Genomic DNA, 22158 nt, shown 5'->3' on the forward strand with positions numbered 1-22158 from the left:
GAAAATGTAACCAAAAAAACCACTTAGTTAATCCAAAAAGCCAGAAAAGAGGAAGAAAGGAGCACAGATGGGACAAATGGGAAAACTAATAGCAAGATGATAGATTTAAACTCAACCTTGTTGATAATTTGGTTAAATATTAACTGTCTAAGTGCTCTAATTAAAAGGCAGAGATAGCAAGTGGATAAAAAAGTAAAACTCAATTAGGTGTTATCTAAAAGAAACCCAATTTATACATAAAGATACAGAGGTTAAAGTAAAATAACAAAATAAAAGAATAGGAAAAATATACAACACAAACACTAATCAAAAGAGAGCTAGATTGGGGCTTCCCTGGTGGCGCAGTAGTTGAGAATCCACCTGCCAATGAAGGGGACACGGGTTCAATTCCTGGTCCGGGAAGATCCCACATGCCACGGAGCAACTAAGCCCGTGCGCCACAACTACTGAGCCTGTGCTCTAGAGCCCGTAAGCCACAACTACTGAAGCCCGCGTGCCTAGAGCCTGTGCTCCACAACGAGAGAAGCCACTGCAATGAGAAGCCCGTGCACTGCAATGAAGAGTAGCCCCTGCTTGCTGCAACTAGAGAAAGCCTGAGTGCAGCACCGAAGACCCAACACAGCCAAAAATAAATAAATAAAATAAACAAATAAAAAAAAAAGAGTTAGATTGACTATATTAGTCAGACCAAGTAGACTTCAGAATATTTATCAGGGATAAAGAGGAGCATTTCATAATGATAAAGGGATCAATTAACCAAAAGGATATAACAATCCTAGAAATGCAGGATTTATTAGGATGCACCTAATAAAAGAGTTTTAAAATACATGGGGCAAAAACTGATAATTAAAAAGAGAAATAGACAAAGACATAATTATTGTTGGGGTCTTCAGCGTTCCTCTTTCAGTAACTAATAGATCAAGTGGACAGAAAATGAGTCAGGATATGGAAGACTTGAACAAAACCATCAACCAACTTGATACAATTGACATTTATAGAGCAATACACCCAACCATGGGAGAACACACATTCTTCAAGTGTGAATGAAAGAGTCACCAAGATAGAACATATTATGGGCCATAAAGCAAGTCACAACACTGTTTAGACTGAAATCATATAAAGCATATTTTCAGACCATAATGAAATTAAAATAGAAATCAACTAAAGAAAGAATTAGAAAATCTCTATTTGGAAATTAAAAAGCAAACATACTTCTAAGTACCGCAGGGACTGAAGAATAAAACCAGAAAATAATTTGAACTGAATGAAAATGAATATAGTACTTATCAAAATTTGTGGGATGAAGCTAGAAAGATGCTTAGAAGGAAATCATAGCATGAAATGCTTATATCTGAAAAAGGTCTAAAAAATCAATAATATAAGATTATGCCTTAAGAAATCAGAAAAAGATCAGACTGAAACCAAAATAAACAGAAGAGAGGAATAAAGAACAGCTCAATTAAATACAAAAGTGGAAAAACAATAGAGAAAGACTGATGAAACCAAAACTTGGTTCCTGAGAAAGACTGATACAACCGTTAAACCTCTAGCCAGACTGGACCTGGTAAAAAGGAGAGAAGACACAAATTACCAACATCAGGAACAAAAGAGCAAACTTTAATACAGATAATACAGAAAAGGATTAGGGAATAATATGAACAACTTTATGCCAGAAAGGTTGACAATTTAGATGAAACAGAAAAATTCCTTAAAAAACACAAACATAAAGCTCTCTAAACAAAATAAACCAAATAGTCTTATATCCATTAAATAAATTTAACTTGTAGTTAACCAGATTGCTTCACAGGTGAATTCTACCAAAACATTTAAGAAAAAGAAAAAACAAAACAAATTTACATGAATTCTTCCAGAAAATAGAAGAGAACATCTTCCTTTTCATTTTATGAGGCCCAGAATTACCTTATGCTAAAATCAGACAAAAACATGACAAGAAAACCATAGACCAATGTTGCTTATAACATAGACAAAAATATCCTTAATAAAATAGTAGCAAATGGAATCCAGCAATATATAAAAAGGTAATACATTATGATTGAATGGGGCTTATACCAAGAATGCACAGTGGGTTTAAAATTTGAAAAAAATCAATGAATGTAATTTGCCACATAACAAAATAAAGGAGAAAAAAATCACCTCACTACATGCAGAAAAGAATTCTTTGACAAAATTCAACACCCACTCATGATAAAATATCTCAGCAAACTAGGAATAGAAGGGAACATCCTCAAACTTAATATAGGACATCTACCAAAATCCTTCGTCTGTCTTAATGGTAAAAGACTAAATACTTTCCCTCCAGTAAAAGGCAAGGATAGTCCTGCTCTTACAACTTTTACTCAACATTGCACTTGATGTCCTAATCAGTGAAGTAAGACAAGAAAAAGAAACGCAAGGCATACAGATAGAAAGTTAAGATGTTAAACTGACTTTATTCACAGAAGACATGAATAAATACATAGCAAATTCTGTGGAATCAATGGAAAGCTGCTAGGACTAATATGCAAATTTAGCAAGGTTAGATAATACAAAAACCAATTATATAACTATATACTAGTACTGAATAATGATAAAATAAAAATTTTAAATAGCATTTCTGTACCTTATCCCATATAAAAAAATTAACTGAAAATGGCTCATAGACTTATATATAAGAACTAAAACTTTAAAACTCGTAGGAGAAAACACAGGAGTAAATCTTCATGACCTTGTGTTAGGCAATTGTTTCTAAGATTCAACACCAGAAGTAGAAGCAACAAAAGAAAACACATATAAACTGGACTATATGAAAACAAAAAACTTTGTGCTGCAAATGATATCATCAAGAAAGTAAAAAGACAACCCAGGGAAAGGGGGGTAACTATTTGCAAATAAGCTGATAAGAGGCTTGTATGTAAAATAAAGAACTCGGGTTTCCCTGGTGGTGCAGTGGTTGAGAGTCCGCCTGCTGATGCAGGGGACACGGGTTCGTGCCCCGGTCCAGGAAGATCCCACATGCCGCGGAGCGGCTGGGCCTGTGAGCCATGGCCGCTGAGCCTGCGCGTCCGGAGCCTGTGCTCTGCAACGGGAGGGACCACAGCAGTGAGAAGCCCGTGTACCGCAAAAAAAAAAAAAAAAAAAAAAAAAAAAAAAAAGAACTCATACAAGTCAATAGTAAAAAGACAAATATTAAAATACATTAAACTCAAACACAGTTTTACAAAATTAATAAAGATTTGAACAGAAAATTCTCCAGGAATTCCCTGGCAGTCCTGTGGTTAGAACTCCATGCTTTCATTGCCAAGGGTGCGGGTTCAATCCCTGGTCAGAGAACTAAGATCCCACAAGCCACACAGCCAAAAAAGAAAAAACAAAAAGAAAGAAAGAAAATTCTCCAAAAAAGATATACAAATAGCCAATAAGCACATAAAGAGATGCTCAACGTCATTAGTCATTAGAGAAACGCAAATCAAAACCACAGTGAGCTACCACTTCATACCCACTAAGATGACTAATCAAAACCAAAGACAAAAACAAGTGTTGGTGAGGATGTGGAGAGATTGGAATACCCGAACATTGCTGGTGAGATTGTAAAATGGTGTGACCACTTTGGAAAACAATATGGCAGTTCCTCAAAATGTTATATATATGAAGCTACCATATGACTCAGCAATTGCACCTCCAGGTATATGCTCAAGAGAAATAAAAACTTATGTTCAGGACTTCCCTGGTGGCGCAGTGGTTAAGAATCTGCCTGCCAATGCAGGGGACATGGGTTCAAGCCCTGGTCTGGGAAGATCCCACATGCTGTGGAGCGACTAAGCCCATGAGCCACAGCTACTGAGCCTGCGTTCTAGAGCCCGTGAGCCACAACTACTGAAGCCCACATGCCTAGAGCCCATGCTCCACAACAAGAGAAGCCACTGCAATGAGAAGCCCGCGCACCGCAACGAAGAGTAGCCCCCGCTTGCCGCAACTAGAGAAAGTCTGCATGCAGCAACGAAGACCCAACACAGCCAGAAATAAATAAATAAATAAAATGTTAAAAAAAACTTATGTTCATACAAAAATTTGTACATTAATGTTAATAACAGCATTCCTAATAGCCAAGTGGTAGAAACAACCCAAATGTCCACCAACTGAACAGATAAACAAAACGTTGTATATCAATACAATGGAATATTATTTGGCAATAAAAAGGAGTCAAGTACTGATACATGCGACAACATGGATAAACCTTAAAAACATTGTACTAAGTGAAAGAAAGCGGTCACAAAAGACCATACAGTTTATGATTCCATTTATATGATTTGCCAGAATAGGCAAACCTATAGACATAAAGTAAATTAGTGGTTGCCTAAGGCTGGGGGTAAGTGAATGTGGGAAATGGGAAGTGACCACTGGTAGGTATGGAGTTCCTTTTTGGGTTGATGAAAGTGTTCTAAACCTAGATTGTGATTGTTGCACAACTCTGAATTTACTAAAAATCACTGAATTATATACTCTAATGAGTGAAGCTTATGGTATGTGAATTTTCTTCCAATAAATATGCTAATCTCATTTTTAATAGCACCCCAAATCATGAAATATGTGGGGGTAAACTTTACAAAGTACGTAGGGGACCAGGACCCTGAAAATTACAAAACATTCCTGGGAAAAGCTAAAGATGTAAACAAATGGAGAAATATATCATGTTCAATTATCGATGACTCAAAATTGTCAAGATGGCAATTCCCCCCAAAGTAATCTATAGATTCAATACAATCTCAATCAAAATCCCATCAGACTTATTTTTAAAGAAAGCTGATTCTGAAACTTATACGGAAATGCTAAGGACCTAGACTTGTCAACCCAGTTCTGGAAAAGAATAACAAAATTGGAGGACTCACACGATCTAATTTTAAGACTTACTATAAAAGCACAATAATCAAATTAGTTTGGTATGGAATGAGGGTAAACATAAATCAATGAAACAGAATAGTGTATAGACATATATGCATACACATCTGGTCAACCAATTTTTGGCAAATGCCAAGGTAACTGTGTCAGTGAAAGAGCAGTCTTTTCAATACTGGAGCATTGGCTATCAATTTGGAAAAAATGTCCTTCTATCCTCACTTCATACCATACAAGAAACTTATCTTGAAACGGATCATAGACTTAAATATAAGAGCTAAAACAATAGCATTTCTAGAAGAAAACATAAAAGGAAACCTTTGTGACCTTAGTTTAAGCAATGATTTCTTCGGACACCAAAAGGATGAACCATAAGAGAAAAAAATGTTAAGTTGAACTTTATCAAAATTAAAAACTTGTGCTCTTCAAAAAACATTATTACAAAAATGAAAAGGCAAGCCACACATCAGGAGAAAATATTTGTAATAAAGGACTTATATCCAAAATATATTAAAAAAAACTCCTACAAGTCAATAAGAATAACTCAATTATTTAAAAATGGGCAAAACATCTAAACAGGTATTTTGCAGAAGAAGATACACAAAAGACCAAAACCCAAATAAGAAGACGGTTAATATCACCAACCCTCAAGGAACAATAAAAACCACAATGAGGTGCCACTGTATATGTACTAGATTGGCTAAAATTAAGAAGACTGACAATGCCAAGTGTTGGTGAGGATGTGGACCAACTGGAATTCTCATAGACTGCTGGTAGAAATGCAGAATGGTACAGCAATTTGGAAAATAGTTTAGCAGTTTTGTATAAAGTTTAACATATGCTTCCTATGTGATCCAGCAATATCACTCCTAGGTATTTACCTAAGAGAAATGAAAACACGTCTATACAAATACACTCAAACATTCCTAGCAGCTTGATTGACAATAGTCCAAAAACTGGAAACTACCCAAAATGTCCATATGTCCATTAACAGGTGAACGAACAAATTTTATATAAATTGTAGAGTGGCATATTACTCAGATATAAAAAAGGAGCATATTACTGTTTTATCAACAACGGGGATAAATCTCAAAAGCATTGTGCTAAGTGAAAAAAGCCAGCACGAGAGACTACATATTGTATGGTTCCATTTAAATGAAATTATAGAAAAGGCAAAACGATAGTGACAGAAAGTAGATCAATGGTTGCCAGAGGCAGTAGTAGGTGGAAGGAACAGACTGCATGGGCGTGAGGAACTGGGGGCAGGGCGGTGGAAATTCCCTACCTTGATGTTGGTGGCTATTGCACAATTTGTCAAATGCATCGAGCTGCACACTTAACACTAGTGAATCTTACTGTATATAAATTATATCTCAATACAGCTAATAAAAGAACTGACTCAAAGAAATAGAAACATCTGAGAAGATCTAAACCTATTAAATAAATCACAATAGTTTAAAAATCAAACCAGTCCCACACAGTTCATTCACTTATTTACTCACTCATTCATTATCTATTGAGTTCCTACAACATACCAGACACTAGTATAGGGGCTGTACGGATAATGCAGCAAAGCAGGCAAAATCCTTGCTCTCTTGGAGTCTATATCCCGGTTGGGGGGAACAGACAATGCACAAATGAAACCTCATGTCAGTAATGGGTCCTATGGGGGAAAAAGTGATCATGGGTGGGGTAGAAATGGGGGTGCTGTTTGGGGCCAGGGAAGACCCTTCAATGAGATGACATTTGAACAAAGACCAGATTGAAGTCGGGGGCAAGTGTGTCCCTGGCATGGGGGGACATGAAATTGACTAAAGGGGACCAATGATGAAGGCAGGTATATCTCATAGGAGGCCCTGCAATAAGCCTGAGCAAGAGGTGATGGTCACCTGGACCAGAGCGTAGCAGGGAGGTGGTGAGATGTGGTTAGATGAAGGTGGAGCCAACAGGATTTGCTGGTGGGTCAGATATGGGGTGTTAGAGAAAGAGGGTTTTATCCTGGCTAATTGGAGGAATAGCTATTTACTGGGAGAGGATCAGGTCTGGGGATGGGGGAAGAGATTATAGATAGAAATCAAGAATTTGGATTTAGACATGCTAAGTTTGGAATATCTATGAGATATCTGTTAAGTGTTTTGAGTTGGACAGAGGATCTGGAGCACAACAGAGAGGCTGGGTTTACAGAATAAATGTCAGAGTCTTCATTTGCATAGGTGGTCTTTAAAACTATGGGAATGGATGAGATTTAGGGAGATCTCATAGATAGAGAAAAAAAATAGGTTTGAGGGCAGTTTTACAGATCAGCCTCCCAGGTCTTTAAGGGCAGATAATCCTGGTCTCATATTCACTGTTCTGCTGCATGGAAGGAGGGAACACGCCACGCCTCGGTTCATGAGGCTAATATGCCTTGACATCCAAATAAGATGTGGAATTTATAGGCCAACCTCACTTATGAGTATATAAGTTTTAAAGAAAAGTCTTATTAACAAAGCAAATCTAGAAGTTTATAATACGATCAGTAATGTTTATCTCAGGAATGCAAAGTTGATTGAATATTATTCTATTAGTATAACTTACCACATTAACAGATTAAAGAAGAGAGAGCCCCTGATAATATGAATAGGAAAGCATTTGATAACCAATTTGATAATCATGATTAAAAAGAAGAAAATTCAATTTTTCAAAGTAGAGTAGGATTAGACGGAGATTTCCTTAACCTGACAAAAGGTATCTACCAAACACTTCATACTTAACGGAGAAACATTAGAAGCATTCCTTTTAAAAAAAATCAGGTATGGGGGAGGGGGACTTCCCTGGTGGCGCAGTGGTTACGAATCTGCCTGCCAATGCAGAGGACATGGGTTCGAGCCCTAGTCAGGGAAGATCCCACATGCCGCAGAGCAACTAAGCCCGTGTGCTGCAACTACTGAACCTGCGCTCTAGAGCCCGCGAGCCACAACTACTGAGCCTGCGTGCCACAACTACTGAAGCCCGTGTGCCTAGAGGACATGCTTCGCAGCAAGAGAAGCCACTGCAATGAGAAGCCCTTGCACTGCAACGAAGAGTAGCCCCTGCTCGCCGCAACTAGACAGAGCCTGCAAGCAGCAACGAAGACCCAACGCAGCCAAAAATAAATAAATCAGGAATGAAACGAGGACATCTACCATTATCATTTTATCCAATATTATACTGGAGGTCCTAGCCAGTGTACCTGGATTTAAAAGAAACAACAACAACAACAACAAAAAACAACACAAAGACTGCCATTACTCACAAAGAAGATCTGCATAGAAAACTCAAAATAAGTTATTAGAGTGAGACTTTCTGGATACACAATCTGGATACACAGGCAGTATGTAAATCGTCAACACTGGTCTCCAACAGTAAACAGTTGAAAAATGTGATTTGGAGAGAGGTTATTTAACTTGCCCAAAGTCACACGGCTGGTAAAGAGCCGACTAGGAGGGAGTTCCCTGGCGGTCCAGTGGTTAGGACTCAGCCGGCCACCCCGCCCCCGGCCCACCAAAAAAAAAAAAAAATTGTGGACTAGGATGGAAACAGGGCTCCCTGCCTCCTGGGTCCAAGCTTTTAGTCCTGGGCTATATGCCTCTCTAGCACTGGTTGTACTTGTACAGGAGCCTGTACCCCACCTTTGGGTCCGTTCCCACGCAGCGGGTGAGGCCTGAGCAGGGCCTCCTAGGGCTGGAGCCAGGGTGTCCTAGGCCCGCAGGGAAAGGCTCACCATGGGGAGGACGGAGGCCCGAAGAGAGGCCAGGGTGATGGGCTTCCTCCTTCTGTCGTCCTGGCTTGCTGGGGGCAGGATCTCCACGAGGTTCATCTCCTCTTTGGCTTTCTCCCCCAGGCAAATCTGAGAGGGGTGGAAAACGAGCAGGGCTCCTCTTCACCCAGAGGGCGGAGGAGGCAAACCCTGTTCCAGCTGCGGGCACGGGACAATCCCACCTGCTCCTCTGTGGCTGTCCAAGTCCCTCCCTGCTCCGTCCTTCCGCCCCTCCTTGGGGCTGGGGGGTACCCACCGTACTAAGCAGCAGCATACAGTTCCGCTTCCCCACCTTCTGGGGTCTGAAGGTCCAAGTCGGCTTCTCCTGGCTCAGCTCACAGCCTGCGAAGGGAGACGGAGGGCGGAAGGCGTGGCGTGGGGCGGGCAGGCTCCAGGGAGGCGCGCCTCTCTGCCTCCAGCCCTAGGCGCACCCCCTGCCCCCGGTGACGTACCCCCAGCCCCCCAGGTGCTCCGAGAACAGCCTGGAGCCTCACTCACCCCAGAGCAAGGCCAGTGTCGCCTTTTCGGAGGTGCTGCTAGCACGGCTGCGATTCATGATGCGGGGCGGGGGCCGAGCAGCTGCGAGGAAGGGCGCGTTACAACCCCCGGCCGACAAGGCAGCCCACACCCGAGCTGGGGACACCCCGGCGGAGCGCTCCGCCAAAGGACGGTGCTTAGATCGCCCAGAGCGGGAGAGGTGAGCGAGGCGCCCGGCTGCCCCGCCGGCCCTCCCAGCACCCCAGGGGTGCAGCGCCGGTCAGCCGCGGGCAAGGCGGCTCGGTGCCCGGTCTCATGTCCACTCGGCCCCGGGCCCCGGCCCTCTCGCAACCCCTCCTCCACCTCACCGTCGCTACTCCGCGTGCAAGGCTCACGCCATAGGCTCCTCCTCGGATCGCTTCCCTCTTGGGCTCCCTCCCTCCGGCCTCATCCTGGCCTCACCTGAGGGCCGGCCGCCCACAGCGGGCGGTTATGAAGCCTGGGAAGGGGCAACGGGAGATGTCTCATCAGCCCCATTCCGTTCTTCCACTCTTTCCTCCTCTTCGCTCCTCAGAAGCACCTGGAGAGCTCGTTAAAACACAAAGCGCTAGGCCTCACCCACCTCCATCGTTTCCCACGGGGAGGTCTGGGTGTGACCCAGAGAATTAGCATTTCTAACAGGTGCCAGGTGAGGCGGACGCCGGTGGGCCAGGACCGCACCGTGAGAACCACGGTCCTGACCAATAGGGACTGACTGAGGTCTGCTGCCGGAGCCCGCCCAGCGCCCAGCGTGGAGATGCTTTGCTACCAGGTAGGAAGCGCAGCCTTGTCGGCCCTTCGTGCTCATCGTCTTTCTTCGTGTCCTTTCCCTACCCTCTAAGTGTGGGCCTCTTGCCAGGCCCAGAGGGCCTGACCCTCAGGGCTGTGGTCCTCGGAGAGGAAGAGCCCTGTTTCCAGAAGGATGACTTCTCCCAAGGCTAGGAAGGGGTGGAATACACCACGGGGCACTGCGAGTGACCTTACAAGGGCGTCATTTCACAAACAGCAGTTCACACAGCACAGTGATGCCCTTAAATGTTTGTTTGGGTGGGGGGTAGTGAAGAGGAGGAAGCTTTTCAGCTGACCACCGCCCTCAAGTAACACCTCTGTTTGGGAGACAGAAATAACCAGGAATCTCTCTCATTGCATTCATATCCATCATTCGCATCCTGGAAACTTCTCACCTGCATATAAAGTTCACTGATTTTCAACCAAGGTGTCAAGGGAAAGGATAATCTTTTCCAAAAATGGTGCTGGAGGAACTGGATTTATCTTTCTGCAACCCTGATTGGAGCTTCTGCTGTGCAAGAAGCAGTTTTTTTTTCTTTTTAAAATACCAGCTTTATTGAGCAATAATTCATATACAAAAATGTACCAGTTTAAAGTGTATAATTTGAATTTTGACAGATGTATACACCATGTGGCCATCACCACAGCCAAGTCACAATTTCTGTTACGCCCCCAAATTTTCTCGTTTCCCTTTGCAGTGCATATCCTCCCCTTACTGTCTACTTGGCATCAGACACTTACCTGTTTTCTGACACTGTAGATTAGTAGACTGTCCTAGAAGTTCATATAAGTAGAATCATACAGGGTCTTTTGGTCTGCCCTCTTTCGCTGGGCAGAATGTTTGAGATTCATTTATCCATAGTTGTGCTATCAGTAGTTTGTTTCTGTGTATCGTTGAGTAGTGCTCCACACTTGTATATCCAGATACCTGCTAGTCAATTTTTTTTTTTTTTTTTTGGTACGCGGGCCTCTCACTGTTGTGGCCTCTCCCGTTGCGGAGCGCAGGCTCCGGACGTGCAGGCTCAGCGGCCATGGCTCACGGGCCCAGCCGCTCCGCGGCATGTGGGATCCTCCCAGACCGGGGCACGAACCCGTGTCCCCTGCAATGGCAAGCGGACTCTCAACGACTGCGCCACCAGGGAAGCCCTGCTAGTCAGTTTTATGTGTCAGCTTGGCTAGGCTATTGCACCCAGTTATTCAATCACACTGAGGGTGTGGCTGACACCTTCTACTTGGCAGTTGCTACTGAAGGTATTTTGTGGATGCGATTAACATCTACAATCAGTTGCCTTTATGGAAAGATTACCTTCAGTACCATGGGTGGGTCTGATCCAATCAGTTGAAAGGCCTTAAGAGCAGAACTGAAGTTTCCCTGAAGATGTTTTGCGTGTGGTCTGCAGCTTCAGCTCCTGCCAGAGAGCTTCCAGCCTGCTCTTCCTGACAACCTGTCCTACCGATCTCAGACTTGCCTAGCCACCTCTTACGATTGCATTAGCCAATTCCTTGTGCTACATCCCTGACTGATAACACCTGTTGATGGATATTTTGGGTAGTTTCCAGTTGTGGACTATTATGAATAAAAATGCTATGAACATTTGAGAGCAAGTCTTTGCATGGATATATGTTTTAGTTTTTCTAGGATAAATACCTAGGAGTGGAATTGCTGGATCATTTGGTGTGCATTAAACTTTATGTGAAACTGTAAAACTATTTAAAAAAATCCTGTACCAGTTTGCATTTCTACCAGAAATGTATGAAAATTCCAGTTGCTTTACATCTTTGTCAGCACTTGGCATTGTCAGTCTTCTTAATTTTAGCCATTCTAGTGGATGTATATAGTGACATGTGGTTTTTATTTATCTTTTTTTGATGACAAATGATGTTGAGTATTTTTTCAAATGTTTATTGGTCATTTGTGTATCTTCTTTTGCAAAAATACCTGTTCAAATATTTTGTTCATTTTAAAATTGAGTTATTCTTATTGAATTGTGGTTCTTTATATATATTTGGATGCCTGTTCTGTGTCAAGTATACGTATTCCAAAGATTTTTCACTCCCATCTATGGCTTGTCTTTTCATTTAAAAAAATGGTATCATTTGGAGAGCAGAAATTTAAAAATTTGATGAAGTCAAATATTTCTTGCTTTTATGCCTTATGCTTTTGGTATTTTAAGAAATATTTGCTTAACCCATTAAAAATTTTCCTGTTTCCTTCTAGAAGCCTTGTAGTTTGAGCTTTCACTTTTAAAACTGTGATCCATTTGAAGTTAATTTTTGTGCATAGTGTTTGGTAAGGGTCAAGGTTCCTTTTTTTCCTCCTAAGTGGTTATCTAATTCCTCTAGCACCATTTTTGGAAAAGACTCTTTCTCTATTGAACTACCTTGGCATTTTTGTCAAAAATCAATTAACCATATATGTTGGTCTATTTCTGGATTTTATTGTTACATTGGTCTGTATACCCTAGTGCTGATACCACACTGTCTTGACTACTGTAGCATTATAGTAAATCTTGAAATCAGGTAGTTGAGTCCTTCAACTCTGTTCTTCTATTTCAAAACTGTTTTGGCTCTTCCAGAGTCTTTGCATTTTCTTATAAATTTTAGAATCAGCTTGCCAGTTTCTAAAAAAAAAAAAAAAAAGCCTTCTGGGATTTTATTGGGATCCTGTTGCATGCATAGTTCAATTTTGGGAGAATTGTCATCCCGATTTTGAGACATCCAATGCATGAACACGTTGTAATCGCTTCATTTATTTAGATCTTTAATTTTCTCAGCAATGTTTTACAGATTTTAGTGTTCAGATCCAGCACACCTCTTATTAAATTTATTCCTATGTATTTCATGTTTTCAGATGCTATACCAAATAGCATATACTTCAAAATTTCATGTCCTAATAATTTGTTTTTAGTATATAGAAATACAGTTGGCTTTCATATACTGACCTTGTATTCTGATTTTGCTAAATTCATTTATTAGTTCCAGTAGCTTTTTTGTACCCCAAATCACAACATCTGTGAATAAAGACAGTTTTACTTCTTCCTTTTTGATCTGTGTGTCTTTTATTTGTATATTTATTTATTTTTGTGCCTATTTGCTCTAGTTAGGACCTCAGGTACAATGTTGAATAGAAGTGGTAACAGTGGGCATCCTTTCCTTGTTTTCCATCTTAGGGGAAACATTCAGTCTTTCGCCTTTAAGTATGTTGTTGGTGGTAGGTTTTTCATGGATGTCTTCTTAAGAATGTTTCTTTCTAATCCTAGTTTGCTGAGAATTTTTTTTATTATGAATGAGTATTGAATTTTGCCATATGCTTTTTATCTATTGAGAGGACCAACTTTTTTGCCTTTGTTTATATGAATTAGTTACTGATTTTTTGAATGTTTTAAACCAACCTGGCATTTCTAGGACCAATCCCACTTGGTCACGATGTATTATGCTTTTTTATATATTCCTGGATTTGATTTGTTTATATTTTGTTAAGTATTTTTGCATTCATGTTCATGAGGATATCAGCCTGAAGTTTTCTTTTTTCTTCTATAATGTCTTTGGTTTTGGTATGAGGGAGTGCTTGTTTCATAAAATGATTGGGAGTGTTCCCTCTTCTATTTTCTGATTTTTTTGTTGAATTCCAGGTGCTCTGCTTGCAAAAGCAGAAGCATACTACAATTGAATCATACTACAATCCACTTTCCTGTACTCTCCCAAAGTCCTGTTGATTCCACCCCTTGACCCCAGTATTTCCCAGCTCTCTCCACAGCCCTCGTCTTGGTTCAAATCTTTATTACTCACTAGCTGGTGAGTTACAGATTGGTTACTAGGCTGCTTTCAAACTTAATGGCTTTTAGGATCAAATCCCAACCTCTTGTGCCCCACCCTTCATCCAGACACGTAGGGGACTGCACTCTCCCTCCAGTCATACTGTTTTTGCAGCTCCTAAAAAGGTACAAGATGTTTCATGCCTGAGGGTTTTTGCGCTGCTTGAGTGTTCTTCCCTTCTTCCGATTAGCTCGTTCCTGCGTTAACGCTCCTCTTGGTGGCTCCTCAGTTATCCCAGAGCAAACAGAGCGCGCAATGATCAACCTTTTCAGCTTGTTTGCCCACTCCACTGAGTTCTTCCCATCCAGGGATCAAGTCCTTGAACAGTGCCTCTGTGACTATCACCGTGGATACCCCCACCGGGCACACGGCCCAACTGGGGCCTTGCCCAAGAAGAACGCCCCGGCAACCAAAGAGGACACCAGCCTTAAGGAGTCATGACTGCGCCTGCGCACAGCGGCGGAAGTGGGGTGAGCGTCGACGCGGAGAGGACGCGCCTGGGGAGAGTGCGCAGGCGCGGCGGGGACGGAAGGAACGCCCCGAAACGCCTCCGGGGCGCGGAGTCTTGTTCGGAAGTTGTGCCGGGTTGGGGGTGAGTTGTTTCTCTTTCCTTCGCAGCGCGTGCGGCTGGTGTCAGAGGCTTCTGCTCTTTTCCGTTTGGTAGAGGCCTGTGGTAACGATGTGAATTTAACCCGCTCAACGCAGGCAGCCCAGGGCTCGCTCTGCAGGGGCTTCACCCAAATGAAGGTGCGGTTACTCTCCAACTCCCACTTCCCATCTTCTGCAGACTTTCCCACGCCCCAGATACACATCCTTTCAATCATTATGATCTTCTCCGTGTGGCCCCGGCTCCCGAGGAGCACGTTTTGGTTGCTGGGACGAGGAGGGAGTGGGGTTAGCAATAACTCAGATAAACCCGTGAGACTTAGGGACAGTAGGGGGAGACTTCACAGAGGAAGTGGGACTCTACTTTGGGTTTGTAAAGGTGAGCAAAGGGCAAGAAAGTTTAGACGGAGAGGAGAGGGCCCTGCAGACGGGGTTAAAGGCACGAGGTAGGATGTGGAGGAAGATATGGCAGCGGCCGCGGCCTAGTTGGGTGGAAGCGTTCTCCTGCACCCAGCTCCTCGGCTGGTAGTTTATGACTTGTTTGCTGTGTGACATGTCCCAGACTGCAAGGTGTTAAAGGGTCGGGAACTGGTTTCCTGGTAAATATAAATGATAATGGCCTGTTATATACTTAAACTGAAAAGTGATTTCATTGCCACTAATTTTCCAGGTGAACTAATTCAGCCTTGAGGAGGCCTTACTCTCACTGCAGTGTCATCAGTCTTTAAGAGCTGAGGAGGTATGGTGTGGGTTCTGGCTTCGAAGGTACTGCTCTTACCTTTGCCCACCCTTTCACTGCTATCAGACGTGGGAAGAGTGGCCCCTCCGAGCTTTACATAAGGCCAAATCCATTGTCCAGTTAATCAGTTTTTATCCTGGGTTTGGTTGTCCTCCAGACCTTGAATCCAGATATGCATGGACTTGATTAATTTGTTATCCAGTAGCAGGGGTTAGGAGATTCCCCACTTGTCACTCTTCATTCTTTTGTAACCCAGTAATGGGATGGTTTGGGCCATACAGGTGATGCTGTTATGCTTAACATTTATTATGAGTTGTCTGTCTTCATGATTGTCAAGCAGAATTTAAAGTATAACTGTGTACGGTGCTTGTATAAGTATTGTTCACTACACTGTTTTGGAATCAGTTTGTACTGTTGGGGATCTTACACACAAGAGTGGCAATGAATTTGCCTTTTGCAAATGATGTTCTTTGCTTTTCTGTTTAGTTTCCTTTTCTGTTGCTGACCCTCAAAAAGATATTTGGCTTATAGTGGATGCTGATGAATGAACAGACGGCAGCAGTCAGGCAGTCCTGAGAACCATAAGGGTTTTCTGAGGAAGGAGGCATAATATTGCAAGCTTGATTTCATCCTCCAGTCTGATCATTTGATGTCCCACTGTCTGGCAGCTGATTTGTTTAGTGACCCATTGACCTGAAATACACAAAAGTGGCTGACCAGTGAATTCCAGGGTATCTAAGAAACCCAAAGTAGATGTGATGGACCCAGGAGACATGCTACGGAGGCAAGAATCCTCTTAGACGTTATTTACCACCTAATCGGTTGTTGTATTAATTATGGCTGGTGAGTACATTTTTATCCTTTCAAGTTTACTTTAAAAATATTTAAAGAACTAGGACTTTAAAATAGTTACAGTCATTTACATTTTCCCAGGCCCTGTTAATCAGTTACGGCTTTTGCAGTTTCCCTGTAATTATCTTTGCTTTCCTTTTCTGCTTTGGCACTTGGGTAGCTGCACATGGCAACTTAACGTTTGTAGATCTAGCTGAAAATCTTGGGTGGCGGGAGGGTTGGCTGGTGGTAGATAGGATATAGAGAGGTGTTTGGGCTCTCTGGAGTTAATTCATCTTACCCCATGACCATGGATATTTTGAAAAGTGGTCTGTTTTTCAACTTGGTTGAAACTTCATAAGGTATTAGAATATTTTTCCACTTGGGGGGGAAGAAAACAAGTTCTGAAGAATAAGTTTGTGTTTGCAGAATACAAAACTATTATTTCTTAGTAGGTTGTCATTTGTCATTAGAAAAATGATACTTGGCTGAAAGTCCTTGCTTCTTAAAATCTAAAAACCTAAAATTTCATCCTTCATCCTTTGTCTGATTTATACTTTCGTGGGAATAAATAACCCTATTCGTTGGCAGAGCCAGCAAACCAATATATACATACATACATAACACAGTTTAATAATCCTTAGTCAAGACTTTAGGTGTTTTGTCAGTGTACAGTTTGTGTCAGGAAACACTGTCAAAAGACACTTGACTTGATGCCCAGGATAGCCTAGACGGTAATAAACTCATGCTTCAACTGAATAAGACCTCCACAAGATGTCTTGAGGAAACCAAGGTTTAAAGATAACTGGCCTGCACATTTACTAGGTTGAGTCATGTGAAATTGCTGATAACTGATCAGAAAGAAAGGCTGTTTTCTGGGTCACCCTCTTATAACTGTCAATTAAGAAAGGAGCAGCTTCACTGTTTAAAAAGTTTGATGTGGTTGGGGAAGATTTTCCCCATGGCAGTTAGTCATGACTGGACTGTGCTTACGGCTGCACTGAGGAGACACCAGCTCTGGTGAGTTTCTTCTGAAATTGTTTTTGTGGAAGGAAAGGGAGGGGTATGGGGTTTTGCTGGTCAATCAGCAGCTCAGGATAGTTGGGGGAGACGGTTTCTTCTTCAAGTACCCGTGAGAAAGTTATTTTTTGGTCTTATTTACTGCAGAATTAGAATTCCAGGTCACTGGAACATGTGACTGGTGTGTTCTACATATTAATGCAGCCTGACCATTTTCTATTCGGTTTAGAGATAGACTTGGCTAAGATGAATCAATTCTATTTGCCTTCCAGCTATTAGAATACATTTTTTTTTGGGGGGGGGGGCGTGTGAAATAACTTTGGGCCAGAGACCGAAACAGCAGACAAAGGTAGCAGTATGTGTAGTGGACAAGAGTGGCTCTCTAGAGTCTGTGATTATTGAATACAACTCTGCATTAAGGTACAGGTAGGTATCGCAGAACCTTAATACTTTTCAGTGTTCCTGGCAACTAAATTCTTTAACACCTAGGCACTACATAGCATGGGGGATGAGGAACAGTCCCTGTTCCTGGTAGTGTTCTTCATTTGACAGTTCTGGCTCATGAGGTCTGCCAAGTATTTTGGGGGATAAGACTTATCCTTGAACTTGTCGGGGTCTAATGAGTGAAACCCAGCCCACATTAAGGAGCATATGTCAGAACATTAACTAAACTGGGATTTCTGCAATTATTCTTTCTTGGTTACCACCTGGAAGCTCGTAAAGTGGCTTCACTTTTATAACTGTGGACCCAGCACATTTTTTAGATACAGATATATATCAACTAAATGAATCCTATTTTTAAATGACATTGAGTCAGACTTAGTCCAATGAGAAGCTAATTTCACAAGGTTGAGGGATGCCTGTCACCCACTGGCTTTTAGGAATGCATGTTCCAAACACCTTCATGAGTTCAGAGTGAGACATGTCCCTGCAGACACACTAGACTTGATTGCTGAAACCAGGTCAGTAGAAACCATTGAAGTTTATTGGCGGTCACAATGCTTACACTGTATGCAGCAAACACCCTTACAAGTCTATCCGCAACCTGATCACGCAAGAAAGGATTCACCACACAGTCGCCAGAGGAGAAGGAAAAAAAAATTAACAGGCTTGTTTCTGGGGGTAGAGGAGAGAAATAAAAAAAAAACCTAATTGATGAGTGTCCCATGGGCAAGAGCTGAACTAGAGATGCGTACAACTAGCAGCAACAATTGTGGAAAAAGTACAAGGCAAATAGCTTTCTCCATTAATTTTCCTCCGTAGGTTAATTTTTTTTAATATTCAAAACATTTATTATGGTTTTCATTTTATAAAAATGTATATTTTTAAAGGGGTGGGAGAATGTTAAATACTTCATGCTAGGTAGACCTTGTTATTAAGAACCCCTCCGCTGTAGTAACTTCCTCCAGTTCATACATTCACGAGTGCAGGGTACATATATAAATATCCACACGCACACATCCACACACACTGCCTTGAGGGCTGGGGAAGACTAAACGTTATTGGCCACACACGACTGGGCCTCTGGTGGACTCATCCAGATTGCTCAACAGGAGAGCAACTGGCTTAATTCCTTCTCTCTGGTCTCCACTTGTACAGAGACCGAGAACCCTAAATCATAGAGTTACATCTGGCTTTTAAAAGCAAGAGGCATATGTCTGAGGATGGGGATAAGCAAAGTGGGAAAGAGGATGAAGCTAAGAACACCAAACACTTTTAGCTGGAGTTGTCTGTCACCGCAAGAGGCCAAGGGACCTAGGGCAGCATCTAGGTTGAAGGGGGAGGGATGGTGCTCCGCATGGCTTAGAGTTCCTAATAACAAGGGTGATACAGTAACAGGAAGTGATAATTTGGGGGGCAAGGAAAGGGTAATAAGAAAAAATATACATTTGGAATTTTTACTTTTTTTTGTCTTTTTTTTCTTTTTGCCTCTCTACACTGTGTCACTAAATATATCTCTGCACGTTCACACATCCTCGTCCAGTAAAGCTTCAGGCCACCAGAATACACATTTTTTCCTCACTCGCATACATAACCCCTCACATCAGCATTGGTGCACTAGACTCTGTAAAAATTTTTCAGTCACACTTTGTTTTTAAACTTGAGTCAATATAAACCTTGTTCAAAATGTTATGAAAAAATGTACATGTTTATACAAGGCAGGTTGTGACAGGACACTGGGGTTCTTTCCCCGTGGGCGGCCCCAGGAGGAGGGGGCTGGAGTCTCACACATTTGTGTCTCTATCTCCTCCCACCACCCTTCCCACCCAATCCCCCAGGAACCAGCAGCGCCCTGCCCCCCCTAGTGAGTGCACTCACACCCCTATTCCCTGGGGAAGAAGCTAGTTGACCTTTGCCATTTTCCCCACACCCCTGGAGGAGGGGGCCGGGATCAGCCAGGCCCTCTCCACTGTAATTGTTCGCCCCTCTGGGCCAGACCAAAGGGACGCTGCTCTGTACAGGTAGAGTCCAAGGAGGTGTCAGCTCATCATATCATTGCTATTCACGCCGTAAGTGGAATTCTTCATCGAGTCGTTGACTTCTCGACGGAATGCTGACAGATTCTGGGTGAACCTACAGAGAGGATGCATGTAGGTTGGGGGAGCAGGGTGGAAGGGAAAGATCTTTGCCTAAAATGTTTCTAGCAGACAAGTGCCTACTGAGAGGCAGAACGTATGAATCGGTTGTTTCTAAGGTCAGTTAATCTCAGTCTTAAGACTTTAAGGGAAAGTCTGGGCTAGTTTTGCACCCCTTTCTACCTGACAACTTCATGGCAGGCCTCGAGATCTGGTCAAATCTGGGGCTCTGAGGATCACCTTGGGTTCATGGCAGCACAAAAGGAATCTCACTGACAGAGACGGGAAGTAACCCTCACAAAGTGAGAGCTGGGAGAGGATGAAGCTGTCTCATTTCTTAATGCCAAGAGACCTGTGCTGTCCAGTATGGCAGCCATTAGCCACACGTGGCTGTAGACCACCTGAACTGTGCTCAGTGCAACTGAGGAACCGAATCCAATTAAAAGAAATTTAAAATTCAGTTCCCCAATCGCACCTTAATTAAAATGCCATTTTTAAATTAATTAAAATTAAAGAAAATTTAAAAATCAATTTAGAAAAACCTGACGTTCAATTCAGTTATTGGACAACTTCTAAGTATGTTTGGAACAACTTGAGTATGGGAATCTAACTGCAAGTTTTATGAAATCTAAATACAAATCAAGTATTTCCGATGAAAATGTAGCATATGGGGCTTCCCTGGTGGTGCAGTGGTTGAGAGTCCGCCTGCCGATGCAGGGGACACGGGTTCGTGCCCCGGTCCGGGAAGATCCCACATGCCGTGGAGCGGCTGGGCCCGTGAGCCATGGCGGCTGAGCCTGCGCGTCTGGAGCCTGTGCTCCGCAACGGGAGAGGCCACAACAGTGAGAGGCCCGCGTACCACCAAAAAAAAAAAAAAAAAAAAAAAAAAAGGTAGCATATGAATTGAGATGCCCTGTTAAGTGTAAAATACACAGGATCTTGAAGACTTAGTACAACAAAAAGAATCTTAAAATTCTCAATTTAAAAATATTGATTACACATGGACACATTATTTTGGATACATGGGTTAAATAAAATATATTAAAATGAATGCTGTCTGTTTCTTTTTAGCCTTTTTAGTTGTGGCAACTAGAAAATTTAAAATTACTTTGTGGCTTGCTTTTCTATTGGGCAGCACTGCTTTAGACGGCCTCTAAAAGACTTTTAAGGAGTCTCCCTCATTTCAATGATTTGAAAAGTAACACTTGCCTAGGGTTTCTTGCCAGAGCCTTCTACACTCACCTGTCTCTGTTTTTCGTTAGAAGATTTCGCTCAATGCCTTCCATCAGGTTTTCGAAACACAGATGCATAGCCTGCTGCTTCTCTGGTGGCTGGCTGTTCACGATACTGTTCCTTAGGTCAGAAAAATACTGTAGGGCAAAGTGGGGGGGGGGCAGTAAGGAGAGAAGATGGGGAAAGGCTGACTAGCCCTCCATCATCTGCAGAGTGGAAGGAGTGTTCTCCTCCAAGAAATGGAATATCTATTAAAATTGGATACTTGGTTTTTCTTAAAGTTCAAGCAAGCACCTGTAGGATAATATATCTTTATCTTACTTAAAAATCTAGAGTTTTAAATTTGTAAATGCTGTGAGGGTCATCTGATCCAGATTCTTCTTTCATAGGAATCTCTAGACTTATTTATGTCTGTTTATGGCAGAGCTGGAACTAGACCTTAGGCCTTAGGTGCTCTGATTTCTAGGTATCTCCTCTCCTTGTCACACTTCCTCATCCTTTCCCTTTTGTCTGAACTGCCACAGGTGCTGACTTCTAACCGTTAAGTGATTATATGCCTTTCAGAGCATGAATAGGACATGCTCAGAGAATGGGCCACTTGCCCTCTTTCACCACCGTAGGGTGTTGCTGTAAGTGTTTCTCAGTGCCCTGGACACCAGGGAGCTGTTCTCTTACCTTTTCATTAAGTAGTATCAAGCCGAGTAGGGGTCGGGACATAGACCACTGGTTCCTACAGTCTTCGAAGATGATGATGTTCAGCACCGTTGACAGCATCTGGAAATGGAGAATCTGAGGCAGTGACCTAGTGTGTGGCTACTCAAGATAGAATTACAGATTCCAAACAGGTGTTTATTAGGTTGAAGGTCTTTTCTATCTAGAGTAAACCAGACGAATATTTCATGAAGCTTCATTTAAATCTTCTATTACAAGGTAAGTTTTGTTTCTAAGATACTTCCTTTCTTGTTCTTTAAATTGGTTTGAAAATTCAATTAAAAATGGGCCTTTCCAGTTAACCTAGAGTTTTGTGGATAATGGGATGGGTCAAGTAAATGATTATAATAGGCAAAATCACCTTGCACTATAGCTCCCAGGATCTTTTCTCAGAAGAGAGAGCTTTATAACATTTTGGGGATGTTCACTACTCCTTTAGAGAACAACGTAGACAAAGATGAGATTGGTTAAAATATTATTGGCTAAAAGTCTACTTCCATTGATTCTTTTTCCTTATGTATTTTTATCTGGTACATTCCTGCAAATCTTATTTTTGAAAAGATGTTGCATACAAATAAAATTAGGGTAAGCATATGGTTTGATCTCCACATGGTCAGTTATCTCTTTTTGTCCTGCACTTTTTTTTTTTG

The 22158-nt window shown here is 42.1% G+C and overlaps 2 protein-coding genes and 1 long non-coding RNA gene across 8 annotated transcripts in view; 1 reads left to right on the forward strand and 2 right to left on the reverse strand.

Annotated features, from left to right (window-relative positions):
• Window positions 1-14391, reverse strand: part of NPM2 (nucleophosmin/nucleoplasmin 2) — a 26689-nt gene extending 12298 nt beyond the window's left edge. For 4 of the 6 annotated variants that reach the window (XM_019936318.3, XM_019936320.3, XM_033857722.2 and 1 more), the window contains exons 1-4: window positions 9517-14391; window positions 9170-9250; window positions 8928-9013; window positions 8636-8761 (exon numbers count right to left, since the gene is read on the reverse strand). In XM_019936318.3, coding sequence (XP_019791877.1) covers window positions 8636-8761; window positions 8928-9013; window positions 9170-9227 — 270 coding nt within the window. In that variant the 5' untranslated portion in view covers window positions 9228-9250; window positions 9517-14391. Of the gene's footprint in view, window positions 1-8635; window positions 8762-8927; window positions 9014-9169; window positions 9482-9516 lie in introns of those variants that run through there. The other 2 variants (XM_033857721.2, XM_073805868.1) reach the window with 2 other exon arrangements.
• Window positions 14392-18210, forward strand: LOC141278944 (uncharacterized). Its single transcript, XR_012332412.1, has 2 exons — window positions 14392-14539; window positions 15069-18210. It is a non-coding gene; the product is annotated as an uncharacterized lncRNA (long non-coding RNA).
• XPO7 (exportin 7) overlaps window positions 17952-22158 on the reverse strand; it is a 38193-nt gene continuing 33986 nt past the window's right edge. Inside the window, exons 26-28 of the mRNA XM_073805862.1 lie at window positions 21473-21571; window positions 20807-20934; window positions 17952-19562 (exon numbers count right to left, since the gene is read on the reverse strand). Of these exons, the coding sequence (XP_073661963.1) occupies window positions 19469-19562; window positions 20807-20934; window positions 21473-21571 (321 nt within the window). The 3' untranslated portion in view covers window positions 17952-19468. The remainder of the gene's footprint in view (window positions 19563-20806; window positions 20935-21472; window positions 21572-22158) is intronic.

The sequence above is a fragment of the Tursiops truncatus genome, chromosome 6 (assembly GCF_011762595.2).
Source record: "Tursiops truncatus isolate mTurTru1 chromosome 6, mTurTru1.mat.Y, whole genome shotgun sequence".
Classification (NCBI taxonomy): domain Eukaryota; kingdom Metazoa; phylum Chordata; class Mammalia; order Artiodactyla; family Delphinidae; genus Tursiops; species Tursiops truncatus.